At 44.7% G+C, this 12,500-nt stretch overlaps 3 protein-coding genes across 4 annotated transcripts in view; all 3 read right to left on the bottom strand.

The window, feature by feature from the left end:
• LOC138207203 (T-box transcription factor TBX19-like) overlaps nucleotides 1-8,621 on the bottom strand; it is a 13,552-nt gene extending 4,931 nt beyond the window's left edge. Inside the window, exons 1-4 of one of the 2 annotated variants that reach the window (XM_069164269.1) lie at nucleotides 7,074-8,621; nucleotides 5,208-5,479; nucleotides 2,612-2,888; nucleotides 677-811 (exon numbers count right to left, since the gene is read on the bottom strand). In XM_069164269.1, coding sequence (XP_069020370.1) covers nucleotides 677-811; nucleotides 2,612-2,888; nucleotides 5,208-5,479 — 684 coding nt within the window. In that variant the 5' untranslated portion in view covers nucleotides 7,074-8,621. Of the gene's footprint in view, nucleotides 1-676; nucleotides 812-2,611; nucleotides 2,889-5,207; nucleotides 6,571-7,073 lie in introns of those variants that run through there. The other variant, XM_069164268.1, reaches the window with a different exon arrangement.
• A 1,980-nt stretch (nucleotides 8,622-10,601) lies between these two features.
• LOC138207209 (uncharacterized) lies at nucleotides 10,602-11,977 on the bottom strand (the record flags this gene model as incomplete). The annotated part of the gene is made up of 1 exon (XM_069164275.1): nucleotides 10,602-11,977. A coding segment is annotated over one exon (993 nt), but the record flags the coding sequence as incomplete, so codon positions are not given.
• Nucleotides 11,950-12,500, bottom strand: part of LOC138207208 (vesicle transport protein SFT2B-like) — a 4,887-nt gene continuing 4,336 nt past the window's right edge. The window contains exon 8 of the mRNA XM_069164274.1: nucleotides 11,950-12,144. Within this exon, the coding sequence (XP_069020375.1) occupies nucleotides 12,108-12,144 (37 nt within the window). The 3' untranslated portion in view covers nucleotides 11,950-12,107. The remainder of the gene's footprint in view (nucleotides 12,145-12,500) is intronic.

Raw genomic sequence — 12,500 nt, 5'->3', positions numbered from 1 at the left:
CAGATCATTACTGATCACTACAGATCACCATTGATCACTACTGATCATTACAGATCACTACTGATCACTACAGATCACCATTGATCACTGCAGATCACTACTGATCACTACTGATCACCATTGATCACTACAGATCACCATTGATCATTACAGCTCACCATTGATCACTACAGATCACCATTGATCACTATAGATCACTACTGATCACCATTGATCACTACAGATCACCATTGATCATTACAGCTCACCATTGATCACTACAGCTCACCATTGATCACTACAGATCACTACTGATCACCATTGGTCACTACAGATCACCATTGATCACTACAGATCACTACTGATCACTACAGATCACCATTGATCACTGCAGATCACTACTGATCACCATTGATCATTACAGATCACTAAAGATCACCATTGATCACCATTGATCACTACAGATCACCATTGGTCACTACAGATCACCATTGATCACTACAGATCACCACTGATCACTACTGATCACTAAAGATCACCATTGATCACTACAGATCACTACTTCCACCGCTCCAGTCGTCCCGTCTTCCAGGTAAATGAGTGTTTAACAACCTCTACCAGCCGGGTTTAGATTCCTCTTCCAATCACGGCGTCATATTTCCGATGTTGAGCAGTAACAGCTGCTGGTGTTTCCTACCTCCTCGTTCTGGTAGGCCGTGACGGCGATGAACTGAGTTTCTTTGAAGGAAACGTTGGAAACCAGACGATGGCGAGAGCCGACGCAGACGATGTGGAGTTGAGGCTCGTACTTATGGAGAGAGTTCAACATGATCTGGAAGACACAGAACACTTCGTAGCACACGTCCAGAACCTCCGGTACCATCAGAGATCGGACCGGGTTCATCTCTCACCATCGACATTTGTTATCTCATTTTATTTATACTGATCTAAATTTGTTCGTACACATATAAAATGATTCCTACCATCCCCATTTGTTCGTACTTATTTATATTGATTCCAACTTTCTCATTTCTTCGTACCCGCTGGTTTGTAGTTCTAATAGTTTGGACCCGTGTTGAATCCCAGATCTCCATCTGTTAATGGGGAGTTCATGGTGGTTTCTATCTGCTGTCTCTACATGAAGGTTAACGGACCTCCCCTCCAGACCAACCAGCCCTCTGAACATCATGCAGCAGCAGAACGTCCTCTCCACCTCTCCAACAGTAACTCTCAAACTTTTCTAAAGTCCCAACAGCTCTTTACTTTTGGATCAATTAAAAAACAGAAATTAAGTGTAGTTTATTTAGTCGGTCTGCAGGAGAGTTTATGGAGTGGAGCCATCTTTGTCTTTTGGCCCAAACACTCTTTTATCCATCTGTCTTTTCTCTCTCGTCCCCCCCCCCCCCGTCCCCCCGCTAACGAGGCCCAATTAACCAATCCGAGTTCTCGAGGCGGACACACAAAAACAAACTGTTGTCTATTCAGATTGAGAGGCTGGCTTCAGATCTGACCCCGCGCTGTGTGTGTGCTGGCACTGCCCACATTAGCTGGAGTGTGTGTGGGCTCTTTTTGAATATAGTTTACCTCTCTCTCTCGCTCGTCCATCTGAAGCATGATGGGTAAATTAATTTCCCAGTAAAAAACATAATTACCATAATGTACAAATAAGCTGAGCAATTATTTCATTATGGCAGAGCTCTCTGTTCCAACTCTGCATTACTGCGGTGTGTGTGCGTGTCATGTTTGGACACGGATAATGGGGTAAATATAAACAACATTATTGCCAATTTTGTAGTGCCACGCATGTGTGTGTGTGTGTGTGTGTGTGTGTGTGTGTGTGTGTGTGTGTGTGTGTGTGTGTGTGTGTGTGTGTGAAGGCCTCCACGAGTGGTGAACAGCTCTCAACAGGAAGTGCATTAAACTGCTGCCGGCCAATTAAGAGCTGTTTATCCCGTTCCCGTGGTTACGAGGGGGCGAGCAGGTGAAGTGAGCAGAGAGAGGGACTGAAGTGGCTAATTAGAGGCGGTAGTCTCTCGCCCACTCCAGCATAATACAGGGAGGGGAGAGAGAGGGAAACTCTTGACATGAGCAGCGTAATGGACAGAAGAAGAAGATGATGGAGGGAAAGATGAAGAAACCACAGAAAGAAGAAGAAGAGAAACTGAAAAGGAAAAGGAGAGCAGAGAACAAATAAAATACACCAAACTGATGAATGACAGGCAGGAAGAATGAATGAACAACAACTCAAAAAGACAAGAATACAAATAAAGAATGAAATAAAGATAAAATGAGCAGAAAGAAATAACTTCCTTTTTTTTTTTTTTTTAAAGAGGAGAAAGAAAAAAGAACCAAAAACTTACAAGGAAAAAGAATGACAGAAATAAAAGACGATAATGAATGAACAAAAGAAGCAAAAAAGACAGAAGAAAAGAACTAAAGAACGAAAAGAAAAAAGAAAACAGATAAAAAGGAAGAAAAACTTCCAAGACGAGAATGAGAGTAAAAAAAGGACAAATAAACCGATAACTGTCCAGAAAATGAACAAACTGATGAACGAAACATCGAACGAAACTAAAAAAAGACAGAAAACAACCAGGAATGAAAGAAAGAAGAAGTGGTTGCCCGGACCGACCTGTCCTCCTCCGTTGACCTTGTTGGTGAGCTTGACCTTGTTGAAGGTCACGGCCGCCTTCATCCAGTGGGCTCCGAAGTTGGGCGAGTCGGGGTGGATGTAGACGCCGCCGTGGCCCCGCCCCTCTCCGCGGCCCTCGGCCCGGCCGGCCGCCACCCACTCCCCGTTCACGAACTTCCAGCGGCAGCTGTCGGCCGGCACGAAGTCCAGCAGGAAGGAGTACATGGAGCTCGGGTCCAGACCCGACACGCTCACCTTCAGCACCGGGAACATCCGACTGCAGGAACACACGGTGGAGTTACACCTTTTAGTTTCATCAGTTCTACACAGAAGAACACCAACTTCAGGACTTATTTCAAGTGTCAGCAAACCCTTGTGGAGTTCATCAGGGTTCTGTTCTCGGTCCTTCGTAGTTTCACTCTATAAAAGCTGTTTGAAATGAACTCTTTGGTTCAGTTGTTTTCAGCAGAATCAGCTGGAATCAATACGATGGTTCATTTGTAGTTCATTCCTGTTTGATCACATGTTCCACTGTGTGACTGTCAGGTGTCTTCAAAGACCTCTACAAATAAAAAGCATTATTATGACTATGATTGATAACTGCCCCACCGTGTTCCCGGCTCATCTGCTGTTTGCTGCTGAGTGCATCGTGTCCAGAAGCTTTTTACTTTAATATGTAAACACAGTGTGAATTGGCTTTCTGCAATTATTCATGTTTTTCTTGCTTCTCTTTGTTTGTATTTTTATCAGAAATGTCAACAGTTTTTTTAATAAATGTAAATATTTAAAGACATCAAAGTGTCCACTGATAGATTAATAAAGAATTTATCTATAAAATAGTTCTTATAATAAAATGTTTGGACTGAGTTATGTATCCGTAAAACAGGGCGGCAACGAACGGGCGTTTTTTAATTTTTTTTTTATTGTCTTTGTCTGAAAATGTTGAGAAAAATTGTAATCACTTTGCAAATAAATGATTCAACAAAAAGAAAGTTAATCGCAGCTACGCTGGTAATCTAATAATTGCATGTCATGTTTTTAGATTGTAAAATTTGAGGATTTGGTTTATTTGTTTAATATATTTTTGTTTCGATGGTGTGACGAAACAAAACTCATCACGGGCAGTTTTCACTATTTGCCATCATTTTATTGACCATGATTAATCGATGAAGAAAAAAGTGTTAAAAAAAAGTCTATGACATGAAAAGTTATTATAGTTTACTGCAAACTTTTGAAGGTTTTTAAAAACACTTGAACCTTTCCCGGTTTTTCCGGATCATCTTCCTGCTCTACGTCGTGTTGCTGCTGTGAATGTCTTTGTTTTATGACGAGGCCGGTGATGTGAGTGCGGAGGGATTTCATAAAAGCAGAATAAATTGCGACTTCATCATCTCTCAGCGTGAATATAAATCTGTCACCTTATGTTAAAAACGACCAAAGTTTCCCTCCTTGTGAAGCTGCGTTCAGACCGACTGCCGCCTCTCCAGCAGTAACAGCCGTTGAAGTGGCGTCCTGCAGGTGTAAATGGAGTGTTTGCCCACCGCGGGGCGCGACTGGTCAGCACGCCTCGCTCGGCAACAAAAAACACCAAAAAACAGCACGGAGGCGACGTTAGCGGCTGCTCTCGAGACTAATTAATAATCCCGGTGAACAGCAGCGCTGATCTGGAGTCAGCTTCAAACACAGACACACCGTGTTCCTGAGAAAATATTCAGGAACCAACAGTCTGCTGAAACCCGAAACGAAGCGCTTCTCACAGGAAACATCACAGGAGCGCCTGATGATGAGGCGGAGCTCGGACTGAAACACCGAGCTGAAGCTGACGCTCACTTGTTTACTTGCATGTTGTCTGCAGTTGTTTCGGCTGAGTCGAGGAGTGAATCGGTTCGAACTCCGTTTGGTAAATGAGCGGACAGGTTGCAGACTATTACCAAAAAAACCACTGCGGAGCGGGGAAGCATCCGTCAGCACCGACCTCTCTGAGGCCCGACCTGACGGAGGAGCGCCAGCTGACAGACGACCATCTTGGACACCTCGTAGGGTGTCGACCACAATGTGTGGACCAATAGGAGCAAAGAGCCTTGAACCAGGTGAAGGTAAAGACAGCCTACAGGACATATAACCCATATTGTTCTCTTGGTGTCACCGTTTTTTCCAGGCTTTTCCAACTTCAGGATGTCTGGAAAACCTCTCAAGCCTTCTTAATTACATTTAGAAATGTTTCAAGACCTCTACCAGGTGGTAGGTGGTCTGAAACCTCCTTAGTTATCTCTGGAACCTCACAGACCTCGAAACCTCAACAAAGACCTCCTCTATGACCTCTGGAACCTCACAGACCTCGAAACCTCAACAAAGACCTCCTCTATGACCTCTGGAACCTCACAGACCTCGAAACCTCAACAACCTCGGCTCCTCTTTGTTTGAGTTTGAATTACGACTGAAGCTGGTAAGATCATCATTATGTAGAAAACCTAAAGTGAAGCTCTGTGATTGGATGTTTGTGGGTGAAATGCACCCTGGGAGTCATGAGGTAACAGTCAGCGGTGCTTTCGAATGGTGCCACGTGTTTTTGAGGTTGGGAACTTGTTGTGCTTACCGTCCGTTCTTGGTGACGATCATCTCGTTGGTGATGTGCTGGAACTTCCTCCAGAGCTCGGCGTCCTCCAGCGCCACCCTCAGCTCCCTCTCCGTCGGGTCGCCCTTGTCCCGGCCGGCCTGCAGCTCGCTCTCCACGGCGCTCAGCAGCCGCGACATGCAGCGCTCTGCCGAGCCGGGGCTGCACGCCGTCCCGCCGCCGCCACCGGAGATCCGGTCCGCTGAAGACACCGACCCGGGTTCCCCGTCCTCCTGTAACCCCTCCACCTTCATCTGGAGACCCGCACAAAGACACATTATCCAACATAAAGTTGCTTTCAACTAAATCAAGCCTCAAACATGAAACCGCTTCGTCACCGTTTGGAAGCAGTGCAGCAATGCAAAGGAAATCTTCTGGTCTGACTTTATTCTCCGGGTTTCTTTCCACATTTAAACCTGACCGACTCCGTCGATCACTGACATCTTTATCATTCTGACATATTCTGACTTCATTAGTATTTAAAATCACTACTTTTCCCAGTTGTCAGGTAGATTTGATCTGAAAGGACTGAAGGATGCAGCAGTGTCCTCAACATGTGGGCAAAAGACGTCGGACTCTCTTCATGGAGCTTTATGATCAGCTTTGTTGATGCAGTTCTGATTCAAAATTGGATTCTGCATAAAAATGAAGTAAATGTAATTTCATGATCAGGCCAAAGATGAATTTATTATCCTTAATATCACATTTCTGTCAGCATCTCCCAGATTTAAATCACAATTATTTCTCTTCATGTAATAAATCAGGTCCCTTTTATGTTACAGGAGATAACATGTAAAATGTTGACCTGCAGCAGAAGCAGTGACGGTCTGAAATACTGTTCGTGTCCACAGCCGGAAAGAAGGATTCATTCTACATCTTTACAAATAAAATTCAAGATTTATAAAACCTTCCGAGGCCTTTTTGTGAGAATTAAATTCAGATTTTCTCGAGATTTTAAGACCTGCAGACACCATGTTTATTTTGGCCCTGTATAGTTCTTTAATAGATTAAGATATGCATAAATTCAGATTTGAAAATTGTAAAACTAAATCTAATATTCATATATTACCCCTTTTAATTGGACTAAACTTTTACGAGTATTTTCCTTTTTTGGAATATTTAAAACCAAAATTATTTTAAAAAAATACATCCTCCATCTCTATGATTGTGCTATTTTATGAACTACCGTTTATTAATTACAATCACCTCAATGCATTTCATGATTCAGTCAAACAAATTTTATTGGGCTGAAAATATTAATATCAAATCTAAATGATCAGAAACAATGATAATTATTATTTGCAGGGAAATTGCAGCAGAATCTTTAAAATGTCTTTAAAGCATTAAAATCTCCAACAAACTGAAAACAATTCTGTTTAATCAGGACAATTTGTGAAATTTAGCTTTTTCTTTTTAAATAATAAAAAGCAGCTCCCATATTTTTATTATTATATATCAGGTGCGTGTATATTTATATGAAGCTCTTAAAAGTTTGATTGTAATAAAATAATAATGATCTACTGGAGGGGAAGGATTTAATTTCTGTGGATGAATTTAAAGGAAATCTATGAACAAAAGCAACAATAATGATCGATATAATACAACTAAAATTTAAAAAAAAAAACTGACATTTATCTGCTCGAACATATAAAAGATTAAAATTTTTAAGTAAATCTAAAAGGAAAATCTTGAGTTTCACACACTTTAATTCTGTCACCTGCAGTTTTATTATAAAATTGAACAAATATTCTCCAGCATTTCTGGTTTCCAAAACTATGATTGGCATATCTTTCAGTAAATAATAAAGCTGCAGGTAAATAAAGATGTGATGGAAGTGAGTGAACGTACCTGAGAGGCCGCGCTGCGCTGGAACAGGTGAAAGAGAAGAAGTGAGCGTGGTGATGTGAAGCTGCTCAGCCTCCAACTGAACACATCCCATAATCAGAGGACCTCCGTCCGACCACACCTCGCTCCACCGCTCTCTCCTCACACTCCCTCTCTTTCTGTCACACACACTCTACCTTTTACCTCGCCGAACCTTTAACGCACCGCAGATCTGTTAAAAACAGCTCAAATATTTCTCATTTGGTTTTAGAAATTTTGAAGAAATTGACCATCTTTTTGTTTTCATTTCTTCCTTCAGTTCATTAAACACATTTTTCTAAAAACTTACAGGAACAGATCAAATTCAAAAACTTGATTTTTGTTTGAAAGTGAGAAAGAAAGAAAGTGAGCTTCGAGAAAAGTGAACACATTCAAAATGCATCAATCTTTAAGTGAGAGGGAAATAACACAGAAACAGACAAAAGGAAACAAAAGTTTACATTTTCTTTACATATAATTGTGGACGAGGACGACCGAACTGAGAGCTGAAAAACCTCCAAAGGCTGCAGCAGCTTTTCTGGTTTTAGTGTGGACGCTGAGAAAAACCAAGAACTGTGAAATGTGAATGAGCAGCCTCCATTTCACTGCAGGCATCATTTTAAATCATTGTGTTCCCACCAATCATCCATCAAGAAGCCACAACGAAAGGAAAACAAGTTCAACTCACCCAAACCGAGGCCCGCCGCCAGCTGGACCAACCTCAAACCTGATTGGACAGATTTCAGAACGACACGCAGACCAGGGCGGAGCTACCAAACGCTTTCTGGGGCTGCGTTTAGCACGAGGACGACACCAACGATGAACTGGTCCAACGCCGGTCCGACGGAGACAAAACGGCAACCATGATGATGACAAGACAGGACGTAGGTGAAGACAGGACGTAGGTGTCGGCAAAGACAGGACATAGTTGAAGACAGGACGTAGCTGAAAACAGGACGCAGCTGAAAACAGGACGCAGGTGAAGACAGGACGTAGTTGAAGACAGGACGTAGCTGAAAATAGGACGTAGGCGAAGACAGGACGTAGTTGAAGACAGACGTAGGTGTAGGCAAAGACAGGGTGTAGGTGACGACAGAAGGTGTGTATGTCCTGCAAAGGTCTTTGGGGGTCTTGTCTGAATGACGGTCTCCCAGTCCTCTGGTGTCCTCTGGTGTCTCCCTGTCCTCTGGTGTCCAGGTTAGGTGAGGACCTTTCGTCCAGAGGACGCCGGTCGACCAGGCGTTTGGACCAACGGCGTCCTCGTGGACGTTTAAATGTCACATGACGGTGTCGAAGAAAAACAGATGAGGTGTTCAGACCGCCGTGTAACGGAGAACAGGTGAGGACAGGTGAGGACAGGTGAGAACATCTGGAAGGACACTGGATACCTGGCCGGAGGGAGTGTGTGTGTGTTTTAATCAGCGGATGGAGATTACAGGCTTTAGAGACTTAAGAGGCATAAAGAGGAGGTGATGAAGAGGAGGTGATGAAGAGGAGGTGATGGAGCCGGCAGGTAAACACAAGCAGGAAGCTGCTCACAACAATATTTCTTCAAATCTCATCAGTGGACAAATCAGAGCGATTTACAGCAAACAGCTGGAACAGCTGGATGAGAGGTGGATGAGAGGTGGATGAGAGGTGGATGAGAGGTGGAGGTGAGGTGGATGAAAGGTGGAGGTGAGGTGGATGAGAGGTGGATGAAAGGTGGATGAAAGGTGGATGAGAGGTGGATGAGAGGTGGAGGTGAGGTGGAGGTGAGGTGGATGAGAGGTGGAGGTGAGGTGGATGAGAGGTGGAGGTGAGGTGGATGAAAGGTGGATGTGAGGTGGAGGTGAGGTAGATGAAAGGTGGATGAGAGGTGGAGGTGAGGTGGATGAAAGGTGGATGAGAGGTGGATGAAAGGTGGAGGTGAGGTGGATGAGAGGTGGATGAAAGGTGGATGAGAGGTGGATGAGAGGTGGATGAAAGGTGGATGAGAGGTGGATGAAAGGTGGAGGTGAGGTGGATGAGAGGTGGAGGTGAGGTGGATGAAAGGTGGATGAGAGGTGGATGAAAGGTGGATGAGAGGTGGATGAGAGGTGGATGAGAGGTGGATGAAAGGTGGAGGTCAGGTGGATGAGAGGTGGAGGTGAGGTGGAGGTGAGGTGGATGAAAGGTGGAGGTGAGGTGGATGAGAGGTGGATGAAAGGTGGATGAAAGGTGGATGAGAGGTGGAGGTGAGGTGGAGGTGAGGTGGATGAAAGGTGGAGGTGAGGTGGATGAGAGGTGGATGAAAGGTGGATGAAAGGTGGATGAGAGGTGGAGGTGAGGTGGAGGTGAGGTGGAGGTGAGGTGGATGAGAGGTGGAGGTGAGGTGGATGAGAGGTGGAGGTGAGGTGGATGAAAGGTGGATGTGAGGTGGAGGTGAGGTAGATGAAAGGTGGATGAGAGGTGGATGAAAGGTGGAGGTGACGTGGAAGAAAGGTGGAGGTGAGGTGGATGAAAGGTGGATGAGAGGTGGATGAGAGGTGGATGAAAGGTGGATGAAAGGTGGAGGTGAGGTGGATGAAAGGTGAATGAGAGGTGGATGAGAGGTGGAGGTGAGGTGGATGAAAGGTGGAGGTGAGGTGGATGAAAGGTGGATGAGAGGTGGATGAGAGGTGGATGAAAGGTGGAGGTGAGGTGGATGAGAGGTGGATGAAAGGTGGATGTGAGGTGGAGGTGAGGTGGAGGTGAGGTGGAGGTGAGGTGGATGAAAGGTGGAGGTGAGGTGGATGAGAGGTGGATGAAAGGTGGATGAAAGGTGGATGAGAGGTGGATGAAAGGTGGAGGTGAGGTGGATGAGAGGTGGAGGTGAGGTGGAGGTGAGGTGGATGAAAGGTGGAGGTGAGGTGGATGAGAGGTGGATGAAAGGTGGATGAAAGGTGGATGAGAGGTGGATGAGAGGTGGAGGTGAGGTGGAGGTGAGGTGGATGAAAGGTGGAGGTGAGGTGGATGAGAGGTGGATGAAAGGTGGATGAAAGGTGGATGAGAGGTGGATGAGAGGTGGAGGTGAGGTGGATGAAAGGTGGAGGTGAGGTGGATGAGAGGTGGATGAAAGGTGGATGAGAGGTGGATGAGAGGTGGAGGTGAGGTGGAGGTGAGGTAGATGAAAGGTGGATGAGAGGTGGATGAAAGGTGGAGGTGACGTGGAAGAAAGGTGGAGGTGAGGTGGATGAAAGGTGGATGAGAGGTGGATGAAAGGTGGATGAAAGGTGGAGGTGAGGTGGATGAAAGGTGAATGAGAGGTGGATGAGAGGTGGAGGTGAGGTGGATGAAAGGTGGAGGTGAGGTGGATGAAAGGTGGATGAGAGGTGGATGAAAGGTGGATGAAAGGTGGATGAGAGGTGGATGAAAGATGGATGAGAGGTGGATGAAAGGTGGAGGTGAGGTGGATGAAAGGTGGATGAGAGGTGGATGAGAGGTGGAGGTGAGGTGGATGAAAGGTGGATGAGAGGTGGATGAAAGGTGGAGGTGAGGTGAATGAAAGGTGGATGAGAGGTGGATGAAAGGTGGAGGTGAGGTGGAGGTGAGATCAGCTGGTTTCCACAGAAGGAGCTCTAAAGGAGGAGGAGTCAGAAACCTTCAACGCTGCTCTCAACAGGAAAAGAAGATTTTCATGTTCACAAATCTCGTTTTAAAGTGAAAGTCAAACAGTCAAAGTCTGAAATGAAAACACGGACTGATGTTGAACAGATTCGTTGTCGACAGAAAACCATTTGAACAATTCATTGTTTCAGATTTGATCAACTTTTATTATTCAGCGTCGAAGAAAAGAAGATTTGCTTATTAAAAAAATAAATTCTTAAAGTGAATGTTTTCTGACAATTATCTCGATAATGAAACTAAGTGGCTGATAATTAACAGCTGTCATGATTCTAAACGTGTTTTTCAGTTATTATAGTCGTTAAAACAGAAATGAATAGACTCATATCTAAATTATATTTATAAAGTGGTTGTTGAAAGGAGTATGTCCCGCTGATTAATGCTAACGAGCTTGGTAACGAGCTTGGTAACGAGCTTGGTAACGAGCTTGGTAACGAGCTTTCTAACGAGCTTGGTAACGAGCTTGGTAACGAGCTTTCTAACGAGCTTTCTAACGAGCTTGGTAACGAGCTTTCTAACGAGCTTGGTAACGAGCTTGGTAACGAGCTTGGTAACGAGCTTGGTAACGAGCTTTCTAACGAGCTTGGTAACGAGCTTGGTAACGAGCTTTCTAACGAGCTTTCTAACGAGCTTGGTAACGAGCTTTCTAACGAGCTTTGTAACGAGGTTGGTAACGAGCTTTCTACCGAGCTTTCTAACGAGCTTGGTAACGAGCTTGGTAACGAGCTTGGTAACGAGCTTTCTAACGAGCTTGGTAACGAGCTTTCTAACGAGCTTTCTAACGAGCTTGGTAACGAGCTTTCTAACGAGCTTTGTAACGAGCTTGGTAACGAACTTTCTACCGAGCTTTCTAACGAGCTTGGTAACGAGCTTGGTAACGAGCTTGGTAACGAGCTTTCTAACGAGCTTGGTAACGAGCTTGGTAACGAGCTTTCTAACGAGCTTGGTAACGAGCTTTCTAACGAGCTTTCTAACGAGCTTGGTAACGAGCTTTCTACCGAGCTTTCTAACGAGCTTGGTAACGAGCTTTCTAACGAGCTTTCTAACGAGCTTTCTAACGAGCTTGGTAACGAGCTTTCTACCGAGCTTTCTAACGAGCTTGGTAACGAGCTTTCTAACGAGCTTTCTAACGAGCTTGGTAACGAGCTTTCTACCGAGCTTTCTAACGAGCTTGGTAACGAGCTTGGTAACGAGCTTTCTAACGAGCTTTGTAACGAGCTTGGTAACGAGCTTGGTAACGAGCTAACGCTGTGACTGTTCAAAATAAACAGAACACGTCAGCTGTTACATTAAAAGATCCAAACTAAAACATGGAAACAGTCCAGGAGCTGACTGCAGACACACCACAGTATGCTGCGTGCTGATTGGTCAGACAGGGGGAGGGGGAGGGGGAGGCTAAAGACAGAGTGAAAATAGTTTGATGACGGCGTCCCTGAAAGACAAAGAGGACAAAGTTCATCTATAAATAAAAATACATCAAATGATCAATCAGTGTTTTTATCAATCGTTTTAATCATCATGTGTCAATCAATATTCAGCTGGCTGTCAATCAGGCTTCAAACTGTCTTCACTTCTCAAAAGGAAGCAGTCAGAAGTCCTGACAACCTCAAAGAGCACAGGTGTGTGTGTGTGTGTGTGTCTGTTAGTGTGTGTGTGTGTGTGTGTGTGTGTCTGTTAGTGTGTGTGTGTGTGTGTGTGTGTCTCTCTGTGTGTGTGTGTGTGTGTGTGTGTGTCTCTCTGTCTCTCTGTGTGTGTGTGTGTCTGTTAGTGTGTGTGTGTGTGTGTGTG

The sequence above is a fragment of the Embiotoca jacksoni genome, unplaced genomic scaffold (assembly GCF_022577435.1).
Source record: "Embiotoca jacksoni isolate LCO1_2020_lvr unplaced genomic scaffold, fEmbJac1.0.p SCAF_30, whole genome shotgun sequence".
Lineage (NCBI taxonomy): Eukaryota > Metazoa > Chordata > Actinopteri > Embiotocidae > Embiotoca > Embiotoca jacksoni.
Note: the sequence above shows the minus strand (reverse complement) of the source record. Positions and strands in the feature narration are given on the sequence as shown.